Below are 16667 nucleotides of genomic sequence, written 5' to 3'. Positions count from 1 at the left end.
TGTGGTTTCAGTACTACCAGTGTGTTTTAGGATACACCTATTGCTCATCTAATGGCATGTGGGCATGACTTCCAGAGACATCTGCAACTGACATTAACTGATTCTTGTTCCAATTCCAAAGTACAGAGTCCCGTGATGACTTGGGTCGTTGTTGGCCTTCAGAGACTATAGCTGATAAACCAGAATTACATCTATGATTGTACTGTGTAACTCAGTGCAGTGTACCTGACTGGGATGAGTGGTCCTAAGTACATAGATTACACACAGAATTTCCGCAGTTGTATATACACACAGGAGGCTGTGTCTGCACACATATCCTCAGTGTGCACTGCCCTACCAGTTCCCCATTCCCAGGGCTCTTCCCTGTAAGATTCTGGAGTCTAGGTCACTGCACTGACTTCCTCCCAAATCCCAAGCACCTGTCACCTCCACCTTCTGCCCCAAATGTGTACCTTCTCTTGTCTTCCTCTCTTGGTGAACGTCTGCTGCTTGCGTATTAAATCAGTTCCAGTCCGCACAAGTCAAATACAAACGGTTACCCACCATTTCTTCATTTACGAATATTTATTGAGCACCTACTTTGCACCACACACCTTGTTAGGCTCTGGGATGCAAGTGAAAGGAGATCACCCCTGCCCTCACGGAGCTTACAATCTAGTAAGGGAAACAGACAACACACAGTGAACCAACACGTAAAATAAGCACAGGTTACGGCAAGTGCCATGTAGAATTATAAATGGGGTGATGTGTTAGGAAATACGTACTGTTTAGGCAGAACGACCACGGACGGCCTGGGGTGGCAGAAGCTGGACTTGAAGCCCACCTCCCCACTCACGAGGGGGCCACAGGCAAGTCACTCAGCCTCTCACAATGTGTTCGCACACTTGTAAAATGGAGACCATCGTACCAAACTCAACGAACGCTGCTGTTAATGACCGTGAGAACACCTCCACCCTTCGCACGTCTTTACAGGACCCTTCACGATTTCTTGCATTCCTAATACTCCTTAGCAGACGTCCAGCTATTCTGAACATTTGCCATCGTCTTGACAGCTCCTCCACTCCCATGGTCCTACTTGTGCGACACGGCCATGAAATCAATTCGTGGCCCCGTCTACACACTACTGCAGCACCCTGTATTTTGCCTTGTACCACTGCACTGTAATCTCCCTACTTCACTCATCTTCACTCTACTCAAGCGCAGCTTTGGTGAAGGGGATCTCTCCTGTGTTCTGAGAACCTGATATAATGCCTGGCATGTAACAATACCACCTAATATTGGATAACTGAGATTTTGTTGGCCAAAAGCAGCGGTAGAGAGGTGAAAGGCAGGCAGGAAAGAGGAAGTGTGATGGAGGAAGGTCCTGAGGATGACAAAAGGAGACAAGAGTCAAAAAGCCCATGTGGCTGAACTGGGCCCACCTCATCCTCAGACTGGAATGAAGGAGAATGAAAGTGGGCACACATGGAGACAAAATCGTGCTGACATACTGAATCTTCTGAGCGCATCAGGAAGTAAGGTCATCTGCAGACACAGGTGCGGTTTGAGAGTAGTCACACTTGTGATAACTGACAAGAATGGGCAAAAGGAACATGCGATGTCAAATCAAAGGATGAATAGATGACCCTGAAGGAGGGGTCTGAGGATATGTTTGTGGCTGTAATAATGAAGGAGGAGCCTTAGACAAGAAATACAGAGAAAATACAAGGGGTGAGATGGTGAGATAGTGGCCGGACATTTCAGTGGAAGAAACTGGAGGTAACCAAAAATCTTACAGGCTAGACTGTTGAATGGATCATCCATCAAAACGTTGAAGACTAACTACAAAGTCAGAGACGGCAAGAAACACGGTGAGTCAGGAAGCGACGCCTTCAGCAAATCCAAGGTCACAATCAGGTTCCTTGGTAAGAGTAGAAGTACTAACAGTATAACCTTGGCATGGGCTACAAATGGGGCATATTTTTGTCAGAGGCCTTGGGAAAAATTATTTAGAAACTGTAACAGAGAAAGGGCAGCAACCACCCACCTCTTTAAGTTACGTGGAATGTGAGTGAACACAGCCCACACTGACGAGAGGTGCAGGGTATGGGTGACAAGGCAGTGAAGGGAAAAATCCAAAGAAAAGGCTGAGACGCCATGAGCATGGTTTAGCAAAAAGGGTTGATGGGCAACTGGGAGTGACCAGAATACCTACAGAATGAAGGCAAGTGGATGAAATGGCAGACGAAGGAAGGCTGCACATCTTAAAAAGACTGCAGAAAAGCAAACATGAGCTTCGTGGACCCTTCCCTTTTGAAATCTCATGCTTACCATCAAACTCACGGTCTTTCCTAAACGACTATGCCCATTCTAACTGCCTCCTGTCTCTGTAAACAGCACCATTACCCTGGTTATCCAGGCTTGAGAAACGGACTCAGCCCCTACTCCTGTATCTATTCACGACACTGAATCTTGAGTCTTCCTTTGAAATGGCTCCAGTGTCCTCCTTCTATATTCCTGGGGCCATCACCTAAAATCAGTTCTCATGATCTTATGTCTAGATTCTCAAATAGCCTGATTAATGTCACTTCCATTTAATGAGGGCTTTTGACGTAGGTCCGTTTAAGACTTCCAAGTCCACTGAGAAACTTTCCTAAATCTAGTCCTTCATCTGTTAAATGTGGACAATACCTCTTTCCTTTGAAGGGCTATTGTAAGGAATGAGACACTTTTGTAAAATTCTTAGCACAACGTAGGTTAAGAATTCTTGATTTCTGAAAAGTTGATTACGAGCCCTTTGAAGCCTGGGACCAGATCTTTTATTCTACTCTATCCCATAAACACTTATAAAACATACTGAATATCTGAATAGTTTGACAAAGGCCAAAATAAGAGGCATATTCTATTTTATAACACAATATTCTTCTTCACTTAAGAGTTAAGCTTTGAGAACACAAGACGAAGGAAGCTTTAAAAGCCATTCTGAAATAAAAAGCAGTTTGGGAAATTATGTGGTATGCCAATCAAGAAAATAACACACCTTGAACATCTGAGGAAGCAATGTTTTTCTTTCGCCAGAGCTGCCCTTAGAACACCAAGATGCCATTGGAAACACAAAAGAACACAAAGTGAAACAAGCAAAATTTGGCCCTGCTTTCATTGTTTAGCCTTACCACTCTTCCAGTTTGGTTTGGACTGCCTTGGGCTCAGGAGATCCTACTGGCTTTGGGGAGCTCAGAAAACCCAAAATGGAGCCTACAGAAAGGAAAAAAGAAAGCTGGCTACTAAGGGCTGGCCCTAGGCACAAATGCTTTATTAAAAAAAAACGTCAAGACTTTCTAACTAGGATGGAAAATACAGTCTTACAGTGGACTTTCACAGGGCAAGTAAAACTATGTGAAAAATTACTTGGATATCTTAGGCAGGTGTTTCTGGAACATGTCAGGTAGATGTAGTTGAAACTGACACAGCCGGGGAACATCTTTGCCAACCATTTCCAAATCAGCCCCCGCTCACCAGGGTGGGGAGGGTTGAGGGTCATAGTGTGGACGCCGGCACTAAGGTAAACGGTGCATATTCTTGAAAAATATGGTTAAAGGGTTCTTCTCATATCATATGGTTGGAGGACAAATCAGTAAAATCATTTGGAAAAGTGGCATGAGTCAAGAACTACAAAAGCGTTCATATCCTCGACCCAGAAATTCCACCTCTAGTAATTCGCCCTAAGGAAATAATTTATGCACAAAGACATTTGCTGTAACTTTATGAGATGCAATCTAAAATGCCCCATGGGGAAAGGTTACACAAATCATGGCACATCCATACAATGGAATATCAAGCAATTAATAAGAGTTGACAGTTTTTAATGACATGTAGACTGAGGAAAAAACCAAGATACAAATTATACCGAGAATGAATAAACCTATGTAAAAACATGTACAAGAAGCAAAGAGACTGGCAAGAATATGCAAAAATATCAAAGGGCTTTTTTTTCTTGGGTGATGTAATACAAGCAATTATTATTTTTCTTTATAAGCCTTCTGTATTGTCTAAAATTTCCAAAATGAGTGTGTATTACTGGCATAGACAAAAAAAAAAACAAACATTACTGAATCAAGGATTAAAGAAGAATGGGCATTTTTATACAGCTTTATTTGTTCTGCTAGGAATTGGGAGTGTGGCTCCTAATAACAAAAAAAGGGGCCTACAAACCATTCATTTGACAGAAGCATCAGACTAAAAACAAAAACAAAAACAAAAAATGGCAGAGAACTTCTTAAATTGTTTTCCCCAAGTTTCACCATATTCATGTGGAACTGCAGCAGAAAAGATGGTGAAGCGGGCCAAGCCAGCAATCACTGATCTTAATGACAGTTCCCACAGCACGTGGATCCAGGGCCACAAAACACATCAGACCCAAGTTTAAATGGCGCACTGTTCTGCATTTTTCAAAATGAAAAAAAAATTAGGAAAACAAGTGTTTACTTAAAAAAAAAAAAAGAGGAAAAAAAGTAAATAGTTAAGTGCTTTTGTACCAATTAGGGGCTAGAGAGAAATAAAAAGCATATTTGAGAATTAAACTAATGGTTTGTAAGAATTAAATTTACTGAAAAAGACAAAACGTAACTAATGAATGCTTATTAGCAGAAGAAAAACAAACAAACTTGGTTACTAAGTGACACGTGTCCAGGACTGGTCTGAAGGCAGAATGCCCGAAAGGTCTAATCTCAAAGTCAAAATAGTCTCTGTTGAATACCATTCCACCTACAGCCCAACATTTTAACCTTCCTTCAAACTCCTTAAGATTCTACCCTAGAGAAACTTGTTTTACACCAAGAGTTATATGGCTCCACTTACCTACGCTGTTACAACCCTCACCTAATCATAGTATTTTCATCCTAGCTTTCCTGAAGCACGTTCTAAGATAAGTGCCACATAACCTGAATTTAGCTCTATTATTTCATTTGGCCATCTAATTATCCTATGACACGTGCCAAGGATTTTTACCTTCTGGGCAGAAATGGACATAAAATCCTAAAGCGGCTCACCTTAGGGCCAGAAAGTTTGTGAATGTAAGCAGAGCTTAGCTGTGAAGCTATATTCAGCACTGATTACAGTGTCAAGAGTCACCAAAGGCAAGAAAAGCCCTTCCCATTTCTACACAGGAATAAAGACCAAAACTATAGGTTGCCTCAGTGTTTGTAAGAGGAGACTAGAAGCTGCAGTTCCCTTCCTTAAACAAGATAGTCCACATAATCACTGGTTGGCTGACAGCTAAGACAATGTCCTCTGAAACTGTATTACACTTGGTTAAGCAGAAATCTGGGCAAGCAAAACACACTGCTGAAAAGTCAGGGTCTCAGTAAAAGTATTTGGTGACCATACTAAAAAAAAACAAAAATGAAAACGAAAAGAAACCGTAATGGCTTAATGGATCATGCTGTTGTCATAAGCGAAAGCATAAAGAAAATACTCACCTTCAAAGATAACATACTAAAAGCCCAATCTTAAGATTATAAACTTAAAAATGTGTTTTTAAAAACATTAGTTGCCTGTATAAATTAAAATCTTGTATGTAATTTCAGTGTAAAGCACCAAAAATGAACACTAAAACTGTTCACATAAAATAGTAGAAAAGGAAACAAAGCAAAACTATAAAAGCACAGAGGTATTGGTTACAAGAACCAAGTACATAAATGAACTTCTACGAGTATTTCCATTTACCTTATAAAACTCTGTAGTAGATTAAATGGGGGAGGGGGAGTCTGAGAATCTACAGGGTAGCAAAATGGTAACAAATATACATCATTTATTTATTAACAAATTATACCACACAAATCAGGGTTACGTTTTCTATCTGATTACAGAGTGAACAGAAATCGCGTCTGTCTTTCGAGCAGCAACAGAAAATTTTACTAGAAGAAATTCCCTACCTGGACCAAAAGATTGTAACACGGACTGGAGATCTGATGACTAAGCAAGTAAAATGGCCACCATGGCGCAACCCGGGCGGGGAGACGTGGTTTTGTTTCTACGCTTTAATGGGGAAGCAGCTCTCCAAAAGGGGGTAACACATTAAGTAAAGGGAAGATGTAGCCAAAGGGGGGGGATGATGTAAGAAAATCACATGAAATTAAGTCTGTTTACAAAGACAGCAGTGGCCCTGAAAACTTGAGGTGGTGTTGAGAGGAAAAAAAAAAAAAAGAAAAAGAAAAAGAAAAACAAACAAACCAAAAAACCCACAAAATAGAACAAAACAAACCCAAGCAGTGACAAATCAGCTTCTGGGAGTTACACCAGCCCTGAAGTAATGCGACTGTGTCCCTAGTCTAACTGACATTGGGAGACTCTTCATCTGGGTACTTTGGTTTGAGAAATCAGTTAGATTAAGTCATTTTTAAAAAGGGTTTTATTTTTCAAATAGACACAGCTAGGGAGAGAAAGCTAAACATAAAGTATTAATTCCTTGAGACCTCAAAAATTTAGGAAGCCAAATGAAACAAAGGGAAATAGAAAATTTGGATAGAAATGTTTCTCTAAGGGTAAAACTCAGTCTCCTGAGGTTTTTAAAATCAAGCACATTCTGAATGAGTGGTTTTCAAAGTGGGCTGGCTACAGGCCACTCTCCCCAAACCTTCCTTACTCAAATTCAAACATTTCTAATTCTGTTTGTCCTTCATGGTATCAGGAAAGATTGCCTTTTAAAAAAAAGTAAAAGGAAATCTGATGCAGTCCCCATGCCTTGCTATTGTTTGTGTTTTCTTTACGTTTGAAAATCATCACAGACACTGAAACTGTATAGGTGAGAAATAAAACCAGGGTCGTAAACCATATTTGCATTCTTAGTGTTAGTAAAATCTGAAAAGGTTCAACAAGTATTTGTGTATTATTCTATAAAATAAATGAGCCAAAGAAGTTCCTAGGAAGAGATTAAACTCTTGTTATTCCTGCCGCCCCCCAATCTGGTCTTCTGCTGCCTCAAAGCTCTCGATATTTCTGGTCAGTGTGAACAAAATTCTAATGAACATTCTAGCCACATGTTACTCCAAAAACATTTCACTCAACATTCAACGGCTGCATAGAATTTCTTTTTCGAGAAGGCAAGCCCAATTTTATAGAGATCTCTAGAATGAGCATGTACAATTACCAAAAATAACACACGTTATGTCAGGGCAGAATCTGCATAGCGTTCTTTAGCACTATCATTGATAAAGAGCAGCCAAGTCCCAGAACTTTCCTCTGCAATTGCTAGCAAACAACATCAAAGTGTAAATGACAACCAGGGAAAATACACAACACAGGCCATTTCTCTTTGATGGCTGATATCAGGAAGAAAAGAGGAACCCAAGCTGTGGCCACTTATCAGGGTTTCATTACTTCAATGAAATGGAACAAATCTCCGTGGAAAGGACTCATTCAGCAAACACGACTTCCTTCCATGTATCTTGCCTTCACATCAGGTTAAACAGAAGTTGCTGTCATTTTAGAATCACTGATTACATCTTTTTAGTTAGAAAAAAGTTTACTTGAATATTTACATAATTTTATTGCTGTTTATTACAACAAAAAAAATTTTTAACCGATGTGTATGCAGAATCCATCCAGGAACACATGAAACTGAAATCCATCTCTCGAGAAGATACAGTTATGGCCGAATGTATCTGATGCTCAGTACAGCATGAGTAAGAAAAATCCTTGCATGTCATTTGGTTCTTGCTGTAGTCATCTGCGTTCATCTCAGAAAGCAAAAGAATCCATTTGACGTTTCAATAAATAGCAAAGTAACCGTTACAAAAAAAATAGCTTCCACGGACCAGAGATCCAAGAAAGAACAGTTTTGATGAATGATTCCTAGAATCGAGGGAGTCCTCCTTTAGTCCAATGAGATGATGTCAGGAATGTTACTTCCACTGCTGGTTATGACCCCTGTCTCACTCCTGCTGCTGGATGAACTAACATGAGTACTGCTTTCATGGGGGCTGGTGGTGGTGACAGACGTACTGCTTGCTGTTAAGGGTGAGGTGAGACTATCCAAAAACATAGGAGGACAGTACTGCTTGAAACAAACAATGATGCCGATGAGGAAGAGGCTACATTGGTTTTAAATAAAGAGACTAGAAATTGTTAGATATGCATAAGTGATAGCCACATATTTAAATGCTAGTGGGATTTAGAATTTCTCAAAACTTCACATCTTCGGATGGAAGGTGGTATGATTTTAGCTATTTTACTGTTTAGTGAGTGCAGCATATTTTTGATTCTCTCAAGTCTTGCAGAATTTGTAGACCAAGTATACAGGTCCAAGTACAAAATGTCAACAACTACTAAGATTATTTAATAGTAAATACTGGCCCCACCATTATGACTCATACTTAACCTCAAAAAGAATTTGCTCACTAAATGCATTTATGCCAGCTTTAAAGCACATCATAAAGGCTAACAATATTTATTTCTAATGGCATTAAGCAAAAATGCTAGTACAAAATTCAATAATTCTTTTAAAATTTAGTGTCAATCAGGCTCTTTAGCAAGAATTTTAAGACTGATCAACTCAACAGTACCACTTGAATCCTTTAGACATACATGAAATGATACCTGTGTAATCAGGAAGAGAGCATTCATTCTAAAACAGAGACCATACAGTAGCTAACTACCACAGGATACTCAGAACAGAGAATTATCCCACATAATCACAAAATTTGGGGATAAATCTGAAAGGAGATATAATCTTCCTTGTGGGGCTTGATACTGCCTCCCTTCAAGAATTCCGATTTCAAGTCTCCTTACCATCTTGATCGCTGACTCTCAAATTCAAACCTGAAGTTTTAACACTATAATATCGTCCAAGAGGAGTAGAGAGACAAGAGCTAAATACCGCCACGAAAATATTTAATGTGAGAAACAGCAGCACCGACTGATTTTAGTAAAATAAGTGAGGACCAGTTATATACAAGAGGAGGAGTCCTAAAAATTTGTGTTCAGATTGACTATTTGAAAAAAGATCAGTAAGAATATTCAATCAATGGTATCAATTCTATAAAGTATTCCAGCCTATCATTAGAGCTACTAAGTTACCAAACAGTAACTTAAAACTGAAGTTTTTTTCACTACACGATCTTCCAAAAAATCTTAAAATGGCAACGACAGCCCCAGGCTCATGCTGCCAATCAGTGGAAGAGCAACGACCGAAATGTAGGCCACCTGACAGAAAAAGTAGTTCAGTGTTTAGCATGGGTAACGGTCTTGGTTCATCCATAAAATAAATGTCATACACAAAGAGATCAAAGGGATTCTGGTTAAGGGGGGAGAGCGTTTCGGGTGCTCTAAAGAGAGTAGACTTCTAAGGCATTAAACTTCTTTAAAATTGAATCAATTCTGATTTTCCGCTAAATCTTCTGGAAAAAAGCCCAGAAACTTACATTTTATTTCTACTTCCTCTCAGGCAGTTTTTGACTGTCTAGTAGTAAAAAGGTATTCTCTTCATTTATAAGATGAACGCTAGATACCACAGTTCTGCTATCAATAGGCTCTACGAATTCTTGTCATACTCAGGGTGCAGCCATTTTACCTCTAACCATGTGTATCTAACCACGTGTATTGGCACGTATCTGCACAAAGGTAACAGGGCCTAAGGGGGGTACTATGGAGGTAAAGGAGGACAAATCTAAGGATTCTAAGGAAAACGGAAGGCACAACCTTACCCTTCTACTGGCTTATCAAATAAGTTAGCCTGACACTAAGGATGCCAAATAGCACTATGAAATCAAAATCCTATGGGTTCTAAGATCATTTTTTAGAAGGGTGGTTCTCTTAAGATTCAGTAATATTTCAAGCCTGAAGAATGCATTTCCTAGAAAGATATATAGATACTTTTGCTATAGAATCTACTAATGTAACAGAGTTGACTCAGAGTGAGAAGAAATTCCTCACTCTGCACACGTTATCCTGGGCCCAAATTTCCAGTGTTGCTTGCGTGATCAGATACAGAGTACGGACACAGGAGGCCGGTATAAGACTTGTGGTTAGCGGCCTCTGCAGCCTATGAAGCAGTGCTCTGTGGGTCTTCCTCTGGCCCTCCCTACCTGCAACAATTCTCTCAAAGTCACTCTCTGCTTCACTTTCCCCATCTGCTTTCCCCATGCCTTTCCCTTCTCCCCCCGTTCTGCCTCTGATATATACGTCCGTCAGTCCACGTTTACTATTGGGTCCCTGGGATTCTCGAGTTTCTTATTGCTGACAGAGAAAACCGGAATGATCGGTTTATAGCAACTTTGGATTGGGGCATCCCCAAAGTCTGTATCTGACGGCCTTTAAAAACAAGGAAGAATCAAGCTAATGATTCAGGACTGTTGAATCAGCTTCCGCTATTTTCTATGCACAGAACGAGTGCTTCACAGATAATCTCCGAAATTTTAACTTCCAGTCATCAGCACTGCTTCCCCTCACTTTAATCACCCAAATGCTTGTAAGAAATGCTAACTGATTCTGAAAACTAAATAAAATATAACTAAAAATTCAGGTATTAAGTCAAAATATCATAAATTTAAAAACAGCAACTGTAGTCCTCCAAATAAAATTGTGAAATATTTACAAAGAAATTCCTTTCCATCAAGTTAAGTAACTGCAAGTTGACTGTCCTGATTTTATGCAACTGGTCATTTTTTAGTTAGTATGACATAACCAACAATCAAATACAAATTAGTTGCTTAAATTCAGGATACATACCTGGGGATCAACTGGAATAAGGGAAAGAAAATCCAAACCTAAAACAAAAATGTTTTGTTAATAGTTGTCTCATAGTTTGGAGACAAGAATTATTTCCCCAAATCATTTTGTATTTATCATGAGTCATAGAACATTTGGGGTAAGTGCTTACCATTCTGCCACAGAGAAGTTCAATACCATGATCAGTGAGATTTAGATGCATAAAACCCCAAAATGAACATATTCCCTCACAAAACAACTGGAAAAACCACCACCCAGAGACTTAAAGGGAGCAGTCCAAAAACTGCCAGAGGAGGACTAGTCAAAGTCAACTTTTCCCCTTCATCATTTAATAGAATGAGAAGCAATAAAAATGATGAGAGAATGATCTGGATTCGGACTATTAAAAAAAAAAAAACCATACTTAGGCTCTTAAAAGATACTTCACATTTATTTTTTTAGAAATACACCAACCACATTGAGCTTCAACTAATAGCACTTCTTAAACAGAGATCCGTTTCATGGATTGCTCTCTGTCACTCTGTCCCCACATCAAGAGTAGTATACAGTTCAGTGCTCTGCACAAAGCAGGCACCTGGTTAACTGCTGCTCGCTAACAAGCCAAATCTTAGGGTTTACTGGGTTATAAGCTAATGCAGTTTTCTGAACCAAAGATCTGGGACTCTCCAATTAAGCTTTAGAAACAGGAATGTGGAAAAGGTTGCCCAGTAATACCATTTTAAAGTATTAAAATTATAACAATAAATAGTAAAAATTTTCAGATGTGAAAAGTCTAGCAATAAACTTCAAAGTCAGTTCCCCTAAACCTCCCTAAATTTCAAAACATTAAAAAAAAAAAAAATCACATACTAGGTATAGGTCAGTGAGACAGGCCAATTTCTTGTTCAATTCTATGAATTTTTATATGCTAGCATTCAACGTCACCTCAAATATAACGATCATACAGAATACAAGTCTGATATTAGACTGTTACTCAAAATAGAGAATATCTGTGGAAATGATATTTAATATATTAAATAACCAATATGAATAATTTATAACTCTTTTAAAGTATATTTATTCCCTTATAATCTCTAAGGATATGATAAAAATGCTTATCAAGTGATACACGCTATAGCACCAATCATTTCAATGAAATCAGTTTCTAAAGCATCTTTAAAAACTGTTAATATGATTTTTCACTCCATATGCCTGTCACTAGCTATATGATACAATGGAATTTGAGCCAAAACTGGACAAAGGGGATCACAACGAACTTTTCCAACGACTTCCCCATTAAACTGATACTCACTAGATGACATCTCAATAAGCCAAGAGTTTCTTCACTTTAATATTGTTCAGCAAATCCTGTGCTTCTGAAGAGAGTAACTCAAAATCTATCTAGCCCTTATAGTACCTTTTGAATTTTATATAGTCAACATTTCATACTATTGACCAAGTCACAAAGACAGTTTATTGGCATGTCTTTTAATTGACTTAATTTTATTAATTTGGTTTTGCTTCAAATGGTATAACATTTTTCTTTTTAAAAGAGCTTCTGCTTTTTGTAGCTTACTTAATTTTATATGTTCAATCACTTTTAATGTCTGTTCAATCAGTCCATTTGAATAACTTAAACCTTTCTTTTTTTTTTTTATAAAGCTAAAGGAAGGAAGTATTAATATCTCTTGCAATATTGTGCATTGGAGCCAAATCACTCAAAAATGCTTATTTTCTACATGTTTAAATATCCCCACTTCATAACCAATTGAGATAAATATACAGGCTTGATATAGTCTTCAAACGGTTTGTGCAGCTCCAGCACTGGAGGCTGCCCGGCAAGGTGCAAAGATGCTTCACTTTTTCATTAGTTCAATTCTCAGCTCTTCAGATGTACTCTAATTGTCTTTGATGATCATTTCATGTGTGCCAGTCAATATATACCGATGAGAGATTTAAGACACTTGATCTGTATCTTTTGACACTTTATCCAAAGATAACTGAATATGGTGACTTATAAAATGCCGTAATAAGACACCTAGAAATGTTTCTAAGTTTGGTTAAACTTGACTTTCTCCCTAGCATTACGCAGATGCTCTCTATACAAAATCCAACATTGTAATGAAATACTTTCACTGAAACCATTTTTTCTCAAACACTAACACTGAGGTTTGATGCGGTATTTCAGATGTTATTCCTTCTGACAAAAAAACTTTAAACTATTATTAAAGTCCTGCATTTTACATATTAAGTATACTATTAAAACTCTTACACGAAATAGATGAGGTTTCATGAATACTGACTAAAACATTGCTGCCTTGTTTTTGTAAGTTTAGTAAAATGCTGTTTTCTTATTTCACCGTTAAGTTTCAATTGCAATATGCTGTACTGATATGTTTTTATGCCCACCTACATATTTCATGGGTGAAAACGCTCAATTATTTTTAACTAAAAAGCAGGTAGTGTTAAAAATTCAGATGGTACATTCTAAATGTTTTATTAACACTGATGAAATTGTAGTTTCTGGATTTTAAATGCTTCCTTAAGTGAAACTGACTCTACATGTCTTATTAATAACACCACATTTTCCTTACTTGAGCCATGAACTTTAACAAAACATTAAGTATGTAAATGTTTAGCACTTTCCAATTTTAATGTACAACTTTTGAGCACCATTCACACCTGACAATATGGCACTAGCAATAATAAGGCAGTCATATTCTTTCTTGAAATAATCAAGCTGTTTTCCATTCCATAAATACAAATTTTTTGTTTTATTTTGTAATTCATTGTTGCACAGTATCAGAAGATGATCCAAGCTGCAGTTCATTATTAATATCATTTCTTCTTTGTTCTCCTGCAGATTCAGAAGATTCATATTTATGATGTTTAAAAGGAATGTTAAGAAATGTATTAAAACTTTGTCATCTCTCCATTCTTGTTCTATTTAATATTTTATTATAAATTATTAAATTTATAAATATGAAAACTCTGCACAGTAGGACTAATTACATAAAAATTATGCACAAAAATAAAACTAAAATAAGCACTAACTACAGAAGAGCACATTAACAATAAAACAAAGTAAAAACTAGACTATTTAGATGTAGCAATTACTGCATAATTCATAGATGATGACAAACTGGTAATTCTTCTGAAGTACAACAGACCCTATTCTGTTCAATTTATCAAACGGTAAGAAAGCAGGTCAACGTTGTAATAAGCAGTGTCACCATCCTAGTTCACACTCGCTAAGTATCAGCCCTGCATATCAGTCTTAGTTCCTTAATACCAGCTTGGAACGTATTTTACAAAATACACAGTTCACATAACTTATTGCTTCTTACGCCTGCACTTTTTATAGTCTCCCCTTATGCCCAAACTTTGAAATAATGTCAATTCTCCAAAATTAAAAATTCATCCAGACTCACGTAATTTGAAAACAAATGATCTGTAAACTGTGGCTGTTCTATTCCTAAATGGCCAGGGTCGCTTTCGTAAACAAAAATTTTTTCAGGATTATTTGTGATTTCAAGGTCTTTAGGAAAACGAATCCTTCTGGAATGTTTGTTTGTAACACACATGAAGATGATACACACTCTTCAACCTCCTTTAAAACTAGCCACAGTTAAAGGAAAACTTGGCAGTTACGAACTAAGTATCTCTGAGTTTCCATCTGTCTTATGGACCATGAAACTGCCCCTGTACCTTAGAATCAAGCTTTGTATACAACAAATATTTTTTAATTGGTGCCCACTGGACTTAACCAAGTTTTAAAATGCCAATTCCCCAAGTACATACGGAGTAAACATAGACAGTTAAGTAGGTTTTTTGAAATTTTTTGATAGATACTATTATTAGTCTATTCTTCTCCATTAAATTTTACTCAAATAATCTGAATAAATTTCAAGTGGCAAGATTACACTGGGCCAGGTACCACAACTATCAACTGTTTCAACAACACAAATTTTGCCCAACAAAATATATGCTGTGCTTGAAATAAAGGCCTCATATAGAGGGATGTGAAAAATAAATTGTAGGTCAAAAGTAACTTTACAAATCTAGAAAAGAAGATTATTAACAGGAAAAGAGAAGGGTATTCCACTAAAAGGGCCCTTCGGAAAGAAGGAAAGTCATGAATGTAAGAGGCACTGGCTTCAGCTTGCTCCAATTTGATTGATCAAAAATGCCTACAAAAACAATGGCTATGGAGGGAAGAAAAGTGGGGGGTCTGTGGGGGAGTTCCAAATTTCATAATATGGCCTTGGTTCTAGGGTTATTCGAGCAGCCTTGCCTTTTTCAAAAGATATCCCTAAATATTAAGCAGTGCTCTAAGGAAAGAGCTGGTAGATCCTATTTTTACAGAGCAAAACAGCCTCACAGGGCAAAGCCACTGATAATGTTAACCCTGTGGTACACCAGGACGTTCTAAAGCTGTGATGGGCTACCGAGAAGATTATGAGAGAACACTCTACCGAACCTGCGAAGCTTCGATGACAAAGACAGTGTCTCCGAGTACAAATTCCTCATGAGGGAGAGCAACCCCTAAAAAAACTTTCCTACTGTCCTACTAGATTTCCTATCATCAGTAATCCACAGATTGCTCTGTAGTTAAAATGACAGGAATTGAATGTGATATATTAAAACAGATACGACTTTTATATGAAGGCTTCAAATTTCCTCAGTATTTCCGTTTAAATTGTAACACTACGTTCGCTCCACAGATTTAGAGGAAAAACAAATAAAACTTGGTAACAAAAGAAAACAACTCTTCACATACCTGGCAAATCTGATGACATGCTTGATATTGGCGTGTGGTGGAATGGTACTGAGTAGTCTGCTAATGAAGGCGGAATAGCAGCCGGGTCAACCGAAGTCACACTGGGCACCCTTACAGAAGATGGCTGATACATGAGAACCCTGTTTTAAATAGCATGGGAAATTACAAACAATCTGGCTGTTAGTTCACAGGAGAGAAGGGCTGCACCACCGGGCATTCTCAGTCGTCAGCGCACTAAGTTTCAACACAACTACATGGCGGCTACTCACTACACAGTACTCCACTCTACTCTCCTCTTTCATAACAGTCTTCATTTTAACATGAACGTATGCTGGCTCTCAACAGCAGCTGTGACATAAGAGCAAGTTGGCATTAAAACATAGTGTACGGTGCTGGAGGAATACATAAAACTTTCATCCACAGAGAGAAATATATTTTACATATGCTTTTATGAATGTATGTGTAACATGGATGTGGATATTAGTAACTGTATCTAGAAAGAAACTTAGAGGGGCACCTGGGGGGCTCGGCCGGTTAAGTGACTCTTGATTTCAAGCTCAGGTCATGATCTCACAGGTCACGAGACCATGCCCCACATCAGGCTCTGCGCTGACAGTGTGGAGCCTGCTTGGGATTCTCTGTCTCTCCCTCTCTCTCTGCTCCTCCCCTGCTTTCACTCACTCACTCTCTCTTGCTCTCAAAATAAATAAACGTTAAAAAAAAGAAAAAAAAAGTCAGAAATAAACTGAGGCCTCCTAAGATTGGATTTAAATCATGGCACCTTGATAAGTAAAGCTATCTATTATATACAGTTCAACCAGAATTTCTTCCATTCTAACTTGAACTGTGTTAATTACTAGCAATCTTATCTGAGAATCACCTGAGGCAACATTGCCAATCCTAACGCCAGCCAACCTGACGACAGGCAGCAATCAGAAATTAGAATAAGATGATTTCTCAAGACTTAATATAAAACATCCAGAAATAAAAATGTTAAGTTACTATGATATCATCTACTTTAAGAGGGTTTATAGACTTTGAAATTAACTAATCATGCTACTAAGAATACAAATTAAATACACTTTAAAAATACATTAACTGATTAATAGATACACACACACACACACACACACACACACACACACACACAATTACAGCTTTATAATTTCAAGAAGCAGTTTAGTTAATCATATTTTTTCTAATG

At 38.0% G+C, this 16667-nt stretch overlaps 1 protein-coding gene across 5 annotated transcripts in view; it reads right to left on the bottom strand.

Annotated features, from left to right (window-relative positions):
* Nucleotides 1-549: 549 nt before the first annotated feature.
* The window catches only part of PIAS2 (protein inhibitor of activated STAT 2), a 99953-nt gene continuing 83835 nt past the window's right edge, over nt 550-16667 (bottom strand). For 3 of the 5 annotated variants that reach the window (XM_047086165.1, XM_047086168.1, XM_047086169.1), the window contains exons 12-14: nt 15464-15603; nt 10705-10742; nt 550-8035 (exon numbers count right to left, since the gene is read on the bottom strand). In XM_047086165.1, the coding sequence (XP_046942121.1) occupies nt 7853-8035; nt 10705-10742; nt 15464-15603 (361 nt within the window). In that variant the 3' untranslated portion in view covers nt 550-7852. The other 2 variants (XM_047086166.1, XM_047086170.1) reach the window with 2 other exon arrangements.

The sequence above is a fragment of the Lynx rufus genome, unplaced genomic scaffold, assembly GCF_022079265.1.
Source record: "Lynx rufus isolate CCGP_SWC_20201006 ecotype Redwood Valley unplaced genomic scaffold, mLynRuf1.p SCAF_20, whole genome shotgun sequence".
Taxonomy (NCBI): domain Eukaryota; kingdom Metazoa; phylum Chordata; class Mammalia; order Carnivora; family Felidae; genus Lynx; species Lynx rufus.
The sequence above is the reverse complement of the archived record's forward strand: the minus strand, read 5'-3'. Positions and strand labels throughout refer to the sequence as shown.